The sequence below is a fragment of the Protopterus annectens genome, chromosome 6.part1 (genome assembly GCF_019279795.1).
Source record: "Protopterus annectens isolate FY-2018-M chromosome 6.part1, PAN1.0, whole genome shotgun sequence".
Classification (NCBI taxonomy): domain Eukaryota; kingdom Metazoa; phylum Chordata; order Ceratodontiformes; family Protopteridae; genus Protopterus; species Protopterus annectens.
In genome coordinates, this window is record NC_056738.1 from 250,305,943 (window position 1) to 250,321,535 (window position 15,593).

The 15,593-nt window shown below is 40.7% G+C and overlaps 1 protein-coding gene across 3 annotated transcripts in view; it reads right to left on the reverse strand.

Moving 5' to 3' along the window:
• Window positions 1–15,593, reverse strand: part of LOC122805489 (phosphomethylethanolamine N-methyltransferase-like) — a 465,550-nt gene that overhangs the window by 366,805 nt on the left and 83,152 nt on the right. For all 3 annotated transcript variants that reach the window (XM_044075678.1, XM_044075676.1, XM_044075677.1), the window contains exon 3: window positions 9,494–9,649. In XM_044075678.1, the coding sequence (XP_043931613.1) occupies window positions 9,494–9,649 (156 nt within the window). The remainder of the gene's footprint in view (window positions 1–9,493; window positions 9,650–15,593) is intronic.

Consider the following 15,593-nt stretch of genomic DNA (forward strand, 5'->3'; position numbering starts at 1 on the left):
GAAATCTTGTAACAGTGCTGGATGATGGATAAAACCCACTTGTCCATAGTGGTGAATCCCCAAGTGGTGAGAGACAGAGTTGGTCTTTTCTGACAAGGAAATTCCTTGACTGGGGGGGGGGGGGGCAGCAGCCTGACTTATCTGAAAAAGTAGTTTTTCCAAATTTGACATCTCTGGTAGTTTTGCCATGAAATACTTTGCTGGGCAGTTTCCTGCCCTTTGGAAAGGGATTCTGATATCTGCGCACAAAGGAAATGAGCTTGTCAAGGTAAGTAAATCTGTTTAAAAATCCTACATCATTTTATCCTTTTCTTGCAAAGTCTCAAAAAGTTCTGCTGCAAAAGGTCCAAATAAGGGTTACCTGTCAATGGTGGGGGAGGGGGGTCCAACATCTACTCCTTAACATCCTCAGGGAGGGCCTTTAGCCTATAAGCATGGTGACAGAGTGGTGATTCCTGCCCCATAGCTCCAGGCTATGGGTTTCAATCCTGACTTCTGGTCACCATCTATATAATGTCTAAATATTTGCCCTCTCTGTAGATTCTCTTCAGGCATTTCATCTTTGTTCTATACTCCAAAAATGTACTAGTCAGTTAGCTATATCAAAACTGTTTATAACTTATTGGGCTAGATTCCAAAAGACTTGCTCAATAACTGATATATTCTGATGTAAGGCATATCTATAAAGAAAGCTCACACTGCGTGCATATTTTTCAGAACTAGGACGACTGCATTTAAAGTTATCCTTGTTGCCTAGTTCACAGCTGGGAAGGGTCCATGGTGCAGCTCACCTACCCATATAACAAGTGATAATGATTGTATGTGTACATGTAAAAATGACATTTTCATTCTTCTTAAAAGTTTTTGCATAAAACTGATATTAATACTATTTTTTTACTGAAATTCAATACACAGCTCAACAACCCATCTGCCTTTAAGCTATGACAACATTTAAATAAAGTTTACAGGTAACATAATTCTCTAAAAACTTTATCAGAATATATAAAACCATTTACGACACAGAAGAGACAAATTAGCCAAAACTAAACAGCAGTAGAGGGTTGTCCTAGACAATGATCACTTATGTTCAAAAAGAAGTAGAACAAACCTGCAAAATAGGCCACTGAGGAACAACCAGAGTAACAACTGTGGTTTGTCACATGTTGCTGGCTATCTGGACTTAAAAATGCATGTTCTGTTTGCTAGGTAGACCAAGATCCAAACAGTTCTGTTAGTTCTTGTAACAAAATTATTAGTAAAATGCTTTTTTTAAGAATGACAAGAATGGTTTTGGTAAAACCTTCTCTGTGATGTTGCAAATATATATTAATGGTAGCTTTGGTCAAAAATCATGCTGTTCTTTGCTTTAGAGTCCACAAAAACAGACTGTCAGTTTAAGAAGCAATAAACTTTTAAAAGCGTTTTCACAAGTAGTGAGAAAGGTGATATGCATGTCCAATTTTCAGTACAATGTTTCTGGACTCCCCTTGTGCAGAGGAATAATACCAGCATCTTTCCTCATGTGAAGGACACACTCGGTGGTATTTGAGACACTGATTACGCAGGTCAAAGAGTGACAAGAAATAGTATCAACACAAAGGAATTATGGGTGTGAGCAATTGGCAAGAGGTCTCCCTTGATACAAAATCTTAGGTTATAGTGTAGCAATTTCTTCTGGTAATAGAGATTGCAGTTTGAATACTGATGAGTTACTAGAGTACAGAAATTCTAATGTTTTCTGGTGGGATGTGCACAGCGATTTGGATTCACTCACTGAATGACCTTATCGTACATGACATGTCCAGAATTCTTAAGCAGACTAGATTGCAAAGTATGTAAGCTTTATATCATGTAAGTTACGTAGTCTCTATTTCCATGTATAACATCTAAAAAATTGCAATATTGATTCTTTAACAGAATTTAATGCCTCACTACACAAAAAATGAACAAGGACGCCTCAGATACTTGGCTTTAAAATATAACTGCTGCGCAACTTAACCTGGTAGTACCTATCTTGTTTACTATGTTAAGCTAAATAGTGATAGAGAGTGACATTTTGGAAGCCCTTTAGTGACAGCAGCAATCACAGCTTCTGGGTTAAAACACATGCAAGCATGAGATGGGTGAAGGATGCCCCACAATGATGGGGGTGTTCACATCATCCACCAGGGAAACAGTTACGAGCCTAAGCAGCGAGGGTACAAAACACCTCAAATACTCCAAGACTACCTGACTCTGATACCAATACTTAGAAAACCCAGTAAAAAGGGTACAAATAGGTACAGAACTCATTGGCACGGCCTTGATGACTGCATGGTACCGAAGCAAAATCAATATAAGAAAAAAATGGAAGTTGTAATTAATTAATTAATGAAGATAAAACCATATTTTAAAATAACATTTTGGTCTCTGCCCCCCCCCCCACTCCCTTACCATGAAGTTGATATCCCAGACTGGTCCATTTATTCCTCCCTTTCCCTATCATCACAGGAAACCAGTACAGAGAGTTGAGATATAGTCCTTGCAACATCATCTGGAACAGGCTAGAAGAAAACTTGGCCAGAAAGCAAAGTGCAGTGACTCCTACAATACCCTCAAAGTGATGTGCACTATTTGGCAGATGCACTCCTGAGTCATTCTGCATGAAGATGCACTTTTGAGGCATCCCCAAGATTGCAATCCTCTGGCAAGAGTCTGCCAAACCCTACCTTTCCATAAGGCAGGAGTCCAGCTTTGGCAGCTCATTCCCATCCCTTCCCAGCTTGGGCTGTCTATGGTACTGTGCGTTTCTTTCGGCTTTTCCCGGTTAGGGGTCGCCACAGCGGAACTCCAGTCCGCTAATGATTGGTAGTTGTTTTTTACGTGCAGAGTTACCAGCCTTGACGCACAGTCTGTCTATGGTATTATGAGGCTAAAACCTCCACATTGTGGAATCAGTATCTGTAATGATAAATGCTCACAAATTACAAACACTTCCATGACACAAATGAAACCTACATAAATGCAATCCATGGTGAACGTCCTACTGCTACAAATGAACATGTGGCTTTTACTTTATTTTTAATTACAATTTGAATTTAGTTCAATTATGCAGTTACAAAACAGCTCCTGTGTAAACTCTTTTTCGTTATTTGATTTACTACTAGTGATACAGCACATGTTTAACTTTATTCAGCTTGCAGTAGAAAACTAGTCTGAAAGTCAGCTTTAAAGATTTAAAACTCAGGTTTATTTACAAGAACAAAATAAAATGCGTTTCTTTTCACCTGTGGAACAACATTTATTTATTTATTTATTTCAGTTTGATTACCGGGGAAGTCCACTGGGCCAAGAAGAACCCATTTTCAGTGGAGACCCGGGGAGAAAAGCTCCAAGGCAGTACAACAATACAATGTTTAAGAAGAATACAAAGATAATCCACACAGCAAGAAAACATAGTAAGACACTGCAAATGCAAATTTACAATAGAATGTACACAGAGTAAGAACATTGTAAATGCATATTTACAATAGAATGTACAACAGTAAGAACATTGAAAATGCAAATTTACAATACAATGTACATGCAGCAAAAATTCACGAAGAACACATCAAATGCTAAAGAAAAAACAGCAAAAATAAAAATTAAAAATTAAGTGATTTTTTTTTTTGCTAACTTTTCAATATTTTCATCCATACAGTGAAGTTAGAGCCCGCTAAAATCATAGCTAGAGTTTGGGTGCATAAAGGTGCAGGAGTATAGGGGCTTAGTCTAGAGGAACTTTGGGATTATGTAGGGTGAAAGCAAGAACATTTCCATTTTGAGGACAGGTGTAAGAAAAGTTGGGTTTTAAAGTAGTCTGAGTTAGGTATGGTTCTAAGAGAAGGAGGGAGAGAGTTCCACTTCCTACCTATAGAGAAGGAAAGTAGTTGTTGGCCAGCGGGATGTTTAGGTCTGGGGATGGATATTAGATTTTAGTGTTCAGATCTTAAAGATCGGTTGTGAATGTAAGGGGGGAGGATGTTGGATAGAGCAGGGCATTTTTCTGGGTAGAATATTAGTTTATGAGTGGTTGTTAGTTGAAGATAGTCAAGGTGGTTTGGGAGTTCTAGCCAGTTTAAAGATTGAAGGGAGAGGCAGTGGTGGGTTGAATTTTTGGATTTGGTGGCGAATTTAGAGATTTTATTATAGCAAGCTTCAAGTTTAGAGGAGAGGGAGGCAGACAGCTCAGTTAGGAGAGGGGCTCCATAAAGTAGAGAGGGTAGGAGGAAGCAGGTAGCTAAGGTTTGCCTGGAGGATTTGGAAAGAAATAGATTATTCCTGTAGAGCATGCCTAGATTTTGGTGTTTTTTTTATGTTTTGTTGAATGTGGACGTCAAATTTAAGGCGTTCGTCTATGGTTATGCCAAGGAGTTTTGCGTAGGGGACCACTTCTATAGGAGTGTTAGATTGGCTGAGGATGTTGAAAGAGTTTTTGTCCAAGGAAGAAGTCTTGGAACGGAGGAAAATTAGTATTTTGGATTTATTGGAGTTGAGGGAGAGATGGTTTTGGTGCATCCAGTTTTCTGTAGTGGAAAAAGCAGTTTGAGTTTTAGAGACAAGTTCAGATAGGCTGGGGGTGGCACAGACTAAGGTAGAGTCATCAGCGTATTGGATGACTGTAGTGCCAGGGAGAGCAGTGTAAAGGTTGTTTATGAAGATGTATGGGACCGAGAATGGATCCCTGAGGAACGCCGGTAGGAGTAGGTAAGAAGGAGGAGGTAGAGTTCTTCCATCTGACAGCCTGGGATCTGTCAGAGAGGTAGCTGGAGAACCAGGAAAGAGTATTAGTGGAAAGATTAAGGTTGGAGAGGTGGCAGAGTAGGTGTGAATGGGAGATGGTATCAAAGGCTTTAGAAAGGTCTAGCAGAACAGTGGATACTAGAAGTCCAGAATCTCGGGCTTGATTAACTGTTTCTAAGAAGGAAAGTAGGGCAGTTATGGTGCTGTAGCCTGGACGGAAACCGTGTTGGGTGGGTGTAAGTAGCTGATTCTCTGTCAAGTAGGGTAAGAGTTGGCAGTGGACACATTTCTCAAGAATTTTGGATATAGGAGAGAGTAGGGCTAAAGGGCGGAAGTTAGAAATGGAGTTGTTTTTACCTCCTTTATGAAGTGGTAGAATGTAAGCAGAATGCCAGAGTTTGGGAACATATGATTCTTGTAAGGATCTGTTAATCAGGATGCTATATGGAAGAGCTATTCCTTCGGCTGTGTATTTGAGGAAGGAGGGGGAATGTTGTTGGGGGCGTTGGAACAAGGTTTTAGTTTGGTTAAGAGTTTTTTTATGAATGTTGTGGAAACTAGTTTGAGTTGAAACTTAGGGTGACAGTCATTAGGAGAGTTTAAGATGTTGGAAGGGTTGTTGTTAGGGAATGTTTTGGTTAGTCTGGATATAGAGTCAGTAAAGAAAGTATTGAAGAGTGAGCTTAGTTCATTGTCAGTTAAACTAGGGTCAGGGCAGGGGTTATTTTGTGACCCAGGATGGAGAAGAGAGTTAAAAGATTTCCAGAATTGTTTGGGGTTGTTAAGATTAGTAGACTGACGTTTATTGTAGTAGTTTTTTTTGTCCCTGATGATTAGTTTTTTTACTTGGTTGCGGAGATGGGTATATTGGAGCAAGGCAGAAGGCTGTTTACTTTTCTGATAAAGCTTCCAAGATTTGTCTCTGAGCTGCATGCTTTGTTTAGTCTCTTTGGTCAGCCAAGGAGCAGAATTGGCTTTGATTTGTTTATTTTTAAGGGGGGGCTAGAGAGTTAAGAGTATTTAGGAAGATGGAGTTGAAATGTTCTACTGCATTGTCGAGAGAGAGAGTGTGAAGGATTTGCCAGTTGATTTCTTTGAATATGTTGGAGACAATTGTGGGGTTGAAGTTGCTAAGGTTACGAGTTTCGATATAATGATGTAGGAATTGAGAGGGGTTAGTAGAGTGATTAGATTAGATTAGAGTAGACTGACAGCTTCTGAATTTTGTTTTACAGCTTGCTTCCTGGAAGAAGTGTTTATCACAAACTTTATATATATATGTATATATATATGTATGTATATATATATATATATATATATATATATATATATACATATATATATATAAAGTTTGTGATAAACACTTCTTCCAGGAAGCAAGCTGTAAAACAAAATTCAGAAGCTGTCAGAGTTCTGGTTACAGCTTTCCAGCACATTTTCATATTGCTTTTCCAAAACCAGCACTTAGAGAAAGCACAGTTCATTTGAGTCCTTCATGTTTTAAGCATAATTTCTCACACAGATAATTAATTTTCTATACACAGGAGAAGAGCTTCTCATATGCAGGATAACAATGCCAGCAAAACAGCTTGAAGAAATACCTTCCAGTTAAAAGGCGTTATTTCACATTCCCTGGAGACTCTTCCTAACTTCCTTGTCTAAGGAATCTGTCATTCTCTTGCATCACTAAGTATTTTAAACTCTGCATTCAGGTAGCTCTACACTGTTTTCTATGGACGTCTCCCTACCAGCTTGGAGAAGATCCTAGGCTTTCCTTCACAGACCTGCCTTCTCTTGAACTCCAGATGCAGCCATCATGTTGCACACTATACATCAGAACAGTTTTACAAAAGCCACACTGTAATACGTCTGCAATACGGCTGCTAGTTTTCTTAGCCTGATGACTATAAAAGACGGCAATACTATACATACACACACACACACACACACACACACACACACACACACACACATGCACGTGCACACAAAAACAGTTCAGCTGCTTCATGAAAATGTATGAAACTAAAGTTAATTTCAGGCACAACATTATGTAAACACTGTCTTTTGTCTTTTCCCGGTTAGGGGTCACCACAGTGGAACACCGGTCCGCTAATGATTGGCAGTGAATTTTTTTATGTAAACATGTGAAATAAATAGTTCACATAACCATTATGCTTTCTGAATCCAATATTCAAACCCATGACAAAATTACTTCCTTTTAACTAGTATGCTTTTTCAATCATTGCTGTAGCACAAGGTAAGCACAGTGACAAAAAAATAATGAAAACAGACATTATGCACTTAGCATAACACTAGATCTCCGTTATCCCCTAGTTCAGCCACTTCCACTGTTGGAAATTTTTCATCAGGTGGATCCAACCTGGCAACTGCAGCTACTTCACAACTCTCAAACTCCTTCCCTGCGCCCATGATGCACTCATCTCACTCTAACTCTCAGAACTGGTTTGCTACCTAAAGCCTAACAAAAGAACTGAGATGGGAAGAAGATGCAACAACTGCAACCGCTCTTCAGGTAGGTCCACAAGGTTTGTCTGTCTGTCAGGCAGTAAGTCTGCATGAAAATTTGGATGGAGACGAGGGTGGGCTGTTGAAGCGAAAGAAACAAGAAACTTCTGTCCACTTCAACTCTTGGACAGCATCTCCAACTACCAAGTCCAGGGTGGAATCTTCACAGGATGCTTACAAGAATGGCAGCCCCACAGGAGGACAGATCATATCCAGTTTATAATGGCTGAGAAAGGTGTGCTTCACAGAATAAATTAATGCATCAAAAATATCAAAGAGTTCCTGAAAAATGCTGTAGAAGCTGCACTAGATCTTGCAGAATGAGCCTTGTGTTTGGATGTTAATGGTGTACAGGGAATGAAAACTGTCTGTCTTTCCTGAAGTCTAAGCACAATGCAAGAAAATGTATCTGTTGCAGAACATCCATGGAGTGTAACAAAATATTGCTCTGCATTGGAATAATGGTTCCAGACAGGAGCAGTCAGGCAAGCAGGCTTTCAATGATGCTGAGATTGCTTCTCTCTACAGGAATGGCTCTGAAATATCTGACTTTGCAATCTCACCCCCTTGCCCCTATACCAACACCCATTAAAGGGGCCCACTCAGCCATAGTTGCCACTCTCGGAAAAGAAGCTGAAGGGAAAACATTGTGACCAGAGGGCCTTGGAACTCCTAGAAAAGGATCTTTAAGGAGTTTCAAAGTGCAGTCTTAAAGCAGAAAGCATCTTTCCTTCTTACCCACTTTTCAAATACTTCTTAACTGTGGGTCCATAAAAGGAGGACTAATTATAAGATGGATTGATAAATGATGTCGTAAAGTTGCCCGCAAAGTCATATAATCAAACAAGCTTGGTGACTCACAGCAATGCCTGTGCTCGCTGTCCTAACCATTCTATCAGAAGCATTATGCAACAGCCTCATGAGCAGATTATTAATGTTAGGAAAGTAGCTATTTACACGGCTGTCTTAGAACCAACCTGATCTGCCCTAGAAACAGAGGGTGTGGAATAACATCCATGTCAACGTGGGGCTTGACAAAGTCTCTCAGCATACAATCTCAATTTATGCATGAAGAACTTTGGACAGATCTTGTAGAAGTAAAAGAAATGGAAGGAGGATGAGAAGGAAGACATTTAGGAAGTTCTCACTCCAAAGAGCAAGTGCTAGCAGTCCTGCTGGAGGAGTGGTCCAGGATTACAATAGTCCCATCAGGAGATAGTCCCAGAACTGGAGAAGTAAACAGCTCTGAAGCCACTGCAGCTGGATCCTCCTGGGCTCAGGTCTTGAGCCATTTGTTGAAGGAAAGGGAATTGGTGGGACATCATCTAGCCTCATTTTTTTTCACACTTCTACTCTCCCATCTTCACTACCCTGTGAAAGAGAGGGCAAACGTCCTTTTAGAATTAATTTATTTTTATGTTTTTGTATTGAGCATGGACCAAATGAATTACAAGTCTCACAAGGGACATCAATTATTCCATCCCCAGGCATACCACATATACTTCTTGGGCATTATCTTGTAGCTGTAGCGGGCTCACTTCCTGAAGCCATCTTGTTTGTCCATAGATTAGTAAAGCTAAAAACAGCATCAACAACTGCAACAAAAACAGAAATAACATCAAAAACAACAGAAATAACAACAAAAACCCATAGTATAAGAAAAAGGAGCTTACAAGTCTTCAACTAGGCCCCAATCACTTAGCTGGAATGAGGGAAGGAAAGAAACACTTTTTTAATAACACAGAAAGTAAGTCAGAAAAAGAAAAAGAAACAGCAGAAAAAATATATGAAAATGTTAAGGAAAAGGAAATGGATTCTACTCAGGTGGGACAAATGAGAGCACACAACTGCTTGGGCAGCAAACAAGACCTGCACGTTGCATAGGGGACTGGTGCATCACAGGAGCAGGGAAGGAACTCTTATCATATTTGGAGTAGCTGCAGTTACGGGGTTGTATCTGCCTGATGGAGAATTTCCAACACCTGAAGTAGACGGAAAGGATAATGTGGACTCTACAGCATTTGGAAGGCCAGCATAGTAAAATACTTTCTATTTAAATGAAAGCCAAGACATAGGGAAAAGTGCATAAGATCAAAAGGTGTGTAATAGCAGTAATGTGGAGTTTAAAACAGGAATCAAATAAGATAGAAACAAGAGAATGTGTCAAAAAATAAGCTTTATACTGTAATACAGAAAGTAATAGTACCTGTTCTTTTGTAGTTCCAGCTGCATGACATCTGACTGAATATAGGAGATATTTGCATGATGATTATTTTGTTCCCGATTCCTATCCAGAAATGTCTTCATGAAATCAACAGCTGTAACATTGTTTCCTACAGTTGCAAAGTGATCTGTGAAACGCCTAGAAGATAGAAATGGTTAATGAGGTCATGTAACTAATGAAACACAACCAATCTCACCGCAGTTTTTTAGCACTTTCATATTACAGAATACAATGCAAAACTCTGATCGTCATTTGCTCCTCCAACAAAAAATGACTTCAGTCTGACAGTTCGCTTACAACCAGAAAATTATCCATTTTAATCATGACTACAGCTACATTATAAACATTAACAAGAACCTGTGATACAGTCTTCTTAAGAAATATTTTTTCAATATTTCCTTTGTACTTTACAATGCAAGCTCATTACTACTCAAAAATATGCGGAGTTGACTGATAGTGTGCCCACTGTAAATCAAGAATTTTTCAAGCACACAAATGAGTTTGGTTCCTAGTAGCCCTGACAAAAATAATTATCACTGTGGTACCTTCCAGATAAACTGGCAATATTCAAAGCTGCTGCTTTTCTGTGTTATAGCGTCTTCCCAAATGCTGTTACAATTTCAATGTTCTCCAGATAGAATGATCCAGACAGGATGCCAGGACAGTACGATGAAAAAAAAAAAAACTATAATGTGCGTGCATGTGTCAGCATGTACATGCTGAACTCGTGCAGCACATCTTTTTAGACATCCCCTACAACAGAAGCTGCAGAAGAACGTTAATTAGTTTATGCAATGATATTAATTAAAAGGGTACACATTTTTTTTTTCTACAAAGCAATCGTATAATAGCAATAATCCATGACTGGGTGTGGGTAATGCCAACTTTAACCATGGGTGGCTATGCTTTATCACTACAGCTTCAACCCCACAATCAAACCACAACAACCATGGGTAAATTAAGTACCACTCACACCCAGTCAGGAATACTAAGAATAAAAAACTGTAGAAGGTATAAAGAATATTAAATGTGTCTCCTTTCCGAGATATCAAACTGCATCTTCTTTGGTGATGCATATATCAACCTTGACCAGCAGTCCCATGCAAACATACTCAGAAATTAAATACTTATTTTTGCACATTTAACAAACAAAAATAAAAAGGACAGGATAGGAAAACAGAAGTTATGTGCTACTTAACCATAATTACAGATTTTCAGAGGTAGAACCCTCCTCCACAGCAACAGGATTTCTATCATAGGTATTACGACCATTTAGCATGTAAAACTTTCCCAGGCTACAAAGCATCCTTTTCATTTCCCATCATGCACCATGTTTGCCTAGTCTCTCCAGATGATCTGAAGATGTGCTAAACAGGGCATAACAAGTAGCAATAAAAGAGAAGGAAGTTAAACTGTAGACCATATGCACCAAAGGCAGGGGTAGGAGGAAGATTAAAGATGGAGAATGAACCTACTTCTTACATATTTGTCTTTTTCATTAAGCACATAAAACTTTCATATTAGATAAAAAGGTCCATCCTCCATAAAGATATGACTGAGTCCCTAGCAAATCCTCACAAGTAGACATTCCTAGAACATCCAGCAGACCACAGTGGCCCTAAAAGAAGACCTGTTCCTTGAGTTTACATCCTGCTTATAGGGTGGTACAAGGATGCGGACGGAAGATTTGATGACTGCTACACAAATATCTTCCAAAGAAGTGTGCTAACAGAAGGCTGCTGAATTTGTAAGTCTTCTGGATGAAGATGGCTGCTATGTGAAGAGGATTCTCATACTTTTAAAAGCACAACTATATGCATCAAAAAACACAGATAGTATAAGCTTGGAGACTTTCCGTCTGAGCCTTTTTACATGATGATACAAACAGCTTTGTTTTAGTCAGCAATGCAAAAACTACTTGTCTGTATATAGCTTTTCTCCAGCAATGTATAATCTAAATTTCTCAAGTACATCCATGCAATGAAACTGAACTCGCCTCAATTGGAATTCTCATGAAATAAGACAGGTAAACTGATGGCCTAGTTATGGTTCATCTCTCTGGCCACTTTAGACAAAAAAGACACGTTAGTTCTAAGTGTAACTCTATGTTTGGGAAACAGCAGATATGGTGGATTAACTGAGAAAGTATGAATCTGTGGCAGGGCAAAAGATCCAAAGGCATACAGGAGACAGCATGAGGTAAAAAGGCTATAAAGGAACCACAACAACCTGCTCAGAAGAGGCAGAAGATGAGGTACCAGACAGTCTGCCTAAAGTCTTCACATGGCCTCTGATAGTCTGTTATAATTAACATCAGAAAAGGCAGGCGATGTGGGATGTCCTGGGCAAAGCTACCCTAGAAAACTGAGACACAGCAGGGGAAAAATACCTACCTGCAGATTCAGCAACTGCAGTGTTAAGAGTATACAGTAAAGTGTCTGTGCTTTGGCCATAATTTTGAACATTTGTCAGACATTTTAAGTAACAATAGAGATATGGCAAGCCACAGAAGAAACAGAAAAAGTTGTGACATATTTCCCCTAATTTTAGTATTGATAGAGGATGTAACTCCTGGACCAGCGGAAAAGGGTAGACTGAGGTTTGGGACAGGCCAAAGAGAGGCTAGATGGCTCTCAGCAGTATATGAAATACAAATGACTATGTAATTACAATTTAAAGGATTATTTCCGATATGCAAGTGTTGCTATGCTAAATTCCATATGCAGAGGATACTTATAAAATGTATGCGTATCAAACAAACATCATAAGGACTGGGTGTACCTGTTGACAGGAGAAAACGTCCACCTAGAAAGACACCTGTCTAATGAATGCTGACACATTCTGAAGGTGAAAGGAGAGTGCCTATAACTCAGAAGTAAAAATGAATTCCTTGAAGAAATGTATCAGAATAATTACTCAAAAGAGAAATCAAAATACATATAAAATGAAGATTTGTTATCCAAGTGCAACTAACTCTGGGCAAAACTGCAATCCAAATTGTAGCTGGCTACAGATCCCCCACCATGCCCCAGGATTCCCACTCCTCTTTTCTTGATATACTGGAAAATATTAGGGTTCAACCAAACACCCTAATAATGGGCGATTTCAACTACCCCACCATTAACTGTTAAAACAACTCATGTACCAACTCCTTCGTTCGCCGCTTTCTGGAATTCATAAATTTAAATGCCCTGGATCAACTTATCCACACCCCCAACAGGGACAACAATATCCTGGACCTAGTCATTACCAACATGAGTGACCGTTGTTCCACACCTGAAGTCAACTCCTCGTTGGTCAGATCCAACCATAAGCTAATCACCCTAGATAGCCACATCCCGCCCCCACCACCCATTAAGGAAACCAAGGTAAAATATTTCTCCAAAACCAACTTCATGCTTTTTAAGACAGTAGTGGCGAACGTCATGACACCCATGCAGATGGACAATACAGTTATGACTACTGAATCCTACACAAATGCACTCTATAAGCACTTACGCAAGTGCATGGATTGTGCTATCCCAAACAGAACCAAGAGACACTATCCTCCAAAAAAAGGAAGCCAATCTGGTGGTCCCTTGCCATAAACAAACTCTACAACAGAAGGAAGAAATGGTTGCAAAAGAGAGTAAAATCCCACGAGTGGAGGAGCTCCCCGGTCAGCCTCAGTAAGAAGCTGAGATCCCTTATAAAATCCTCCAAAGCTAGCTACGAAAACAAAATCGCCACTGATCCCAGGGACAACCACAAAACATTCTATAGCTGTGTCAAGAATCTCAAAGGCAACACCCAGATCTGCTCTGAGTTACAGCACAACGGTACAAAAATTACAGAACCAACTGATATTGCTAACATCCTGGCAGATAGGTTCAGTGCTAACTTTACCCCCCTCTCACCCCCTAAAGGGCCCATATCTATACAAGAAGAATGCAGAGTCCCTGCAATCACAACTATGCAGGTAAAAGCTGCACTCTCAAGCCAAAAACACAGCATCTATGGGACTGGACAACATCCCAGGCTGCGTTTTACACGAACTTCAGAACGAACTAGCTCCCCACCTAAGCACCATGTTCAGTCATAGTCTCATGTCAGGCTTTGTGCCCAATGAATGGCACACAGCAACAGTTATCCCACTCTACAAAGGGGGAGCCACCACTGATCGCGGGAACTATAACCCTATTAGCCTGACGAACCTTGCCTGTAAGGCCATGGAACATATCATCATGGAACTCATAAACAAAGACATTGGTAACCTCCAAACTCTGGGCCCCACCCAGTTCGGGTTTGTGAAAGGCAGATCATGCCTCCTGAACCTGATCGACTTCTTTGAAGCAGTCACCAAAGCTGCAGACAAGGGTAAGGTGGCTCACACAACCTATCTTGACCTCGCCAAGGCTTTTGACACCATTCTGGAATTAGGTTCATAGGTTCATACTAGGCTATCTGCCCTAGGGCATTTATAAGCCTAGCCAGAGTATGTTTGGCTTTCGCCACCCATTTTAAATTAATTTTGCTATGCCCTTTTTCGAGGTTAGTATACTGTGCCTCTGTCTAACAGTGACACAGAAGTGATACCCGGGGTAAACCTACGATCTCCCATCCACTCATCAAGATTCCTCTTGAAAAGAGTCAATGAGGGACTCTGCCTAACCTGGACTGGGATTTTATTCCAGAGTGAAGGGAGCCTCTGGGTTATGAATCTGTCCCTCCAGCATGTCCTATTTATTTCAATGCTGAGGTTCAAGTCTCACGAGCGTGTAGCTCGATGGGATTTGGATTTTTTGAGGTGCAGCATGTCCCTTAATTCCGGGTTGGACATGGCCTTATACGTCAGGCACAGGTCACCTCTGAGCAGGCGATATGCCACTGAGTAGAGCTGGAGTTTCTTTAACCGGGCAGCATATGGCATCTGTTTGAGCCCTTTGATCCTCTTGGTGAGGTACTTTTGGGGTCTTTCCAGTTGCTGCAGGTGTTTGGTAAGGTACATCCCAAAAGGGGCATTGTACTCAATTATGGGCCTGATGAGGGATGAGTAAAGAGGCACGATGACCTCCCTAATCTAGATGTGAATCCCTTCATGATTAGGTGGGCTATATAAAATGTTTTCTAACCACTTTGGCCACGTGGTTGTCAAATGAGAGATTGCTATTAACTTGGGTCCCCAGGTCCCTAATTACTTCTTCTGTACTTAATGGATTACCACCTATGTGGTAATTTGTGGGCACTTTGTTTTGCCAAAGGGATGACTATACACTTTTTGGCGTTTAGCTTGAGGCCATGGCTCTGGCACCAGTTGTCTGTTTCTATGAGGCCCTTTTGGAGGATGCTTGTGTCGGCTGGAGAGTCGATTATGGCGCCCAGTTTGCAGTCATCTGCGAACTTGGTCAGCCACAGTCCTTCCGTGTTGGCCTGTACCTCCGAGAAATATATACCAAACAAGAGAGGTCCCAGGACTGAGCCTTGTGGGACGCCACTTGTAACTGGTTTGGAGTCTGACATGGCTCCAGCAATTCTAACCATGTGAGTTCTGTCCTTGAGCCAGTTTGCAATCCATCTAGTGACATAGGGGTTTATATTTAAGCTGGTGAGCTTATCTATAATGCCCGAGTGGGGTATTGTATCGAAGGCTTTTGCGAGGTCCAGATAGGCTGTGTGGACCACCTTCCCTTTGTCAATGGCCTTGGTGACTGTTTCAAAGAAGTCAACCAGGTTTAAGAGGCAGGATCTGCCCTAAACAAAGCCAAACTGGGTAGGATCCAGTGTCTGTAGGTCCCCAATATCTTTATTTATGAGGTCCATGATGATCCTTTCCATAGCTTTGCAGACCAAGCTAGTCAGGCTTATGGGGTGATAGTTTCCAGGGTCCGTTGAGGCACCACCTTTGTGGAGAGGGACCACTGTTGCTGCACGCCACTCTTTGGGTACATATCCTGTAGTAAGGCTGAGATTGAACAGTAGTTTTATGTTTGGGTTTAGCTCTTCTTGGAGTTCATGTAGGGCAGCCTGGGACACCGTCTGGTCCCATTGATGCTGTGTTTTTGCTTTGGAGAGGGCGGCTCCCACCTGAGCATCTGAGATGTCA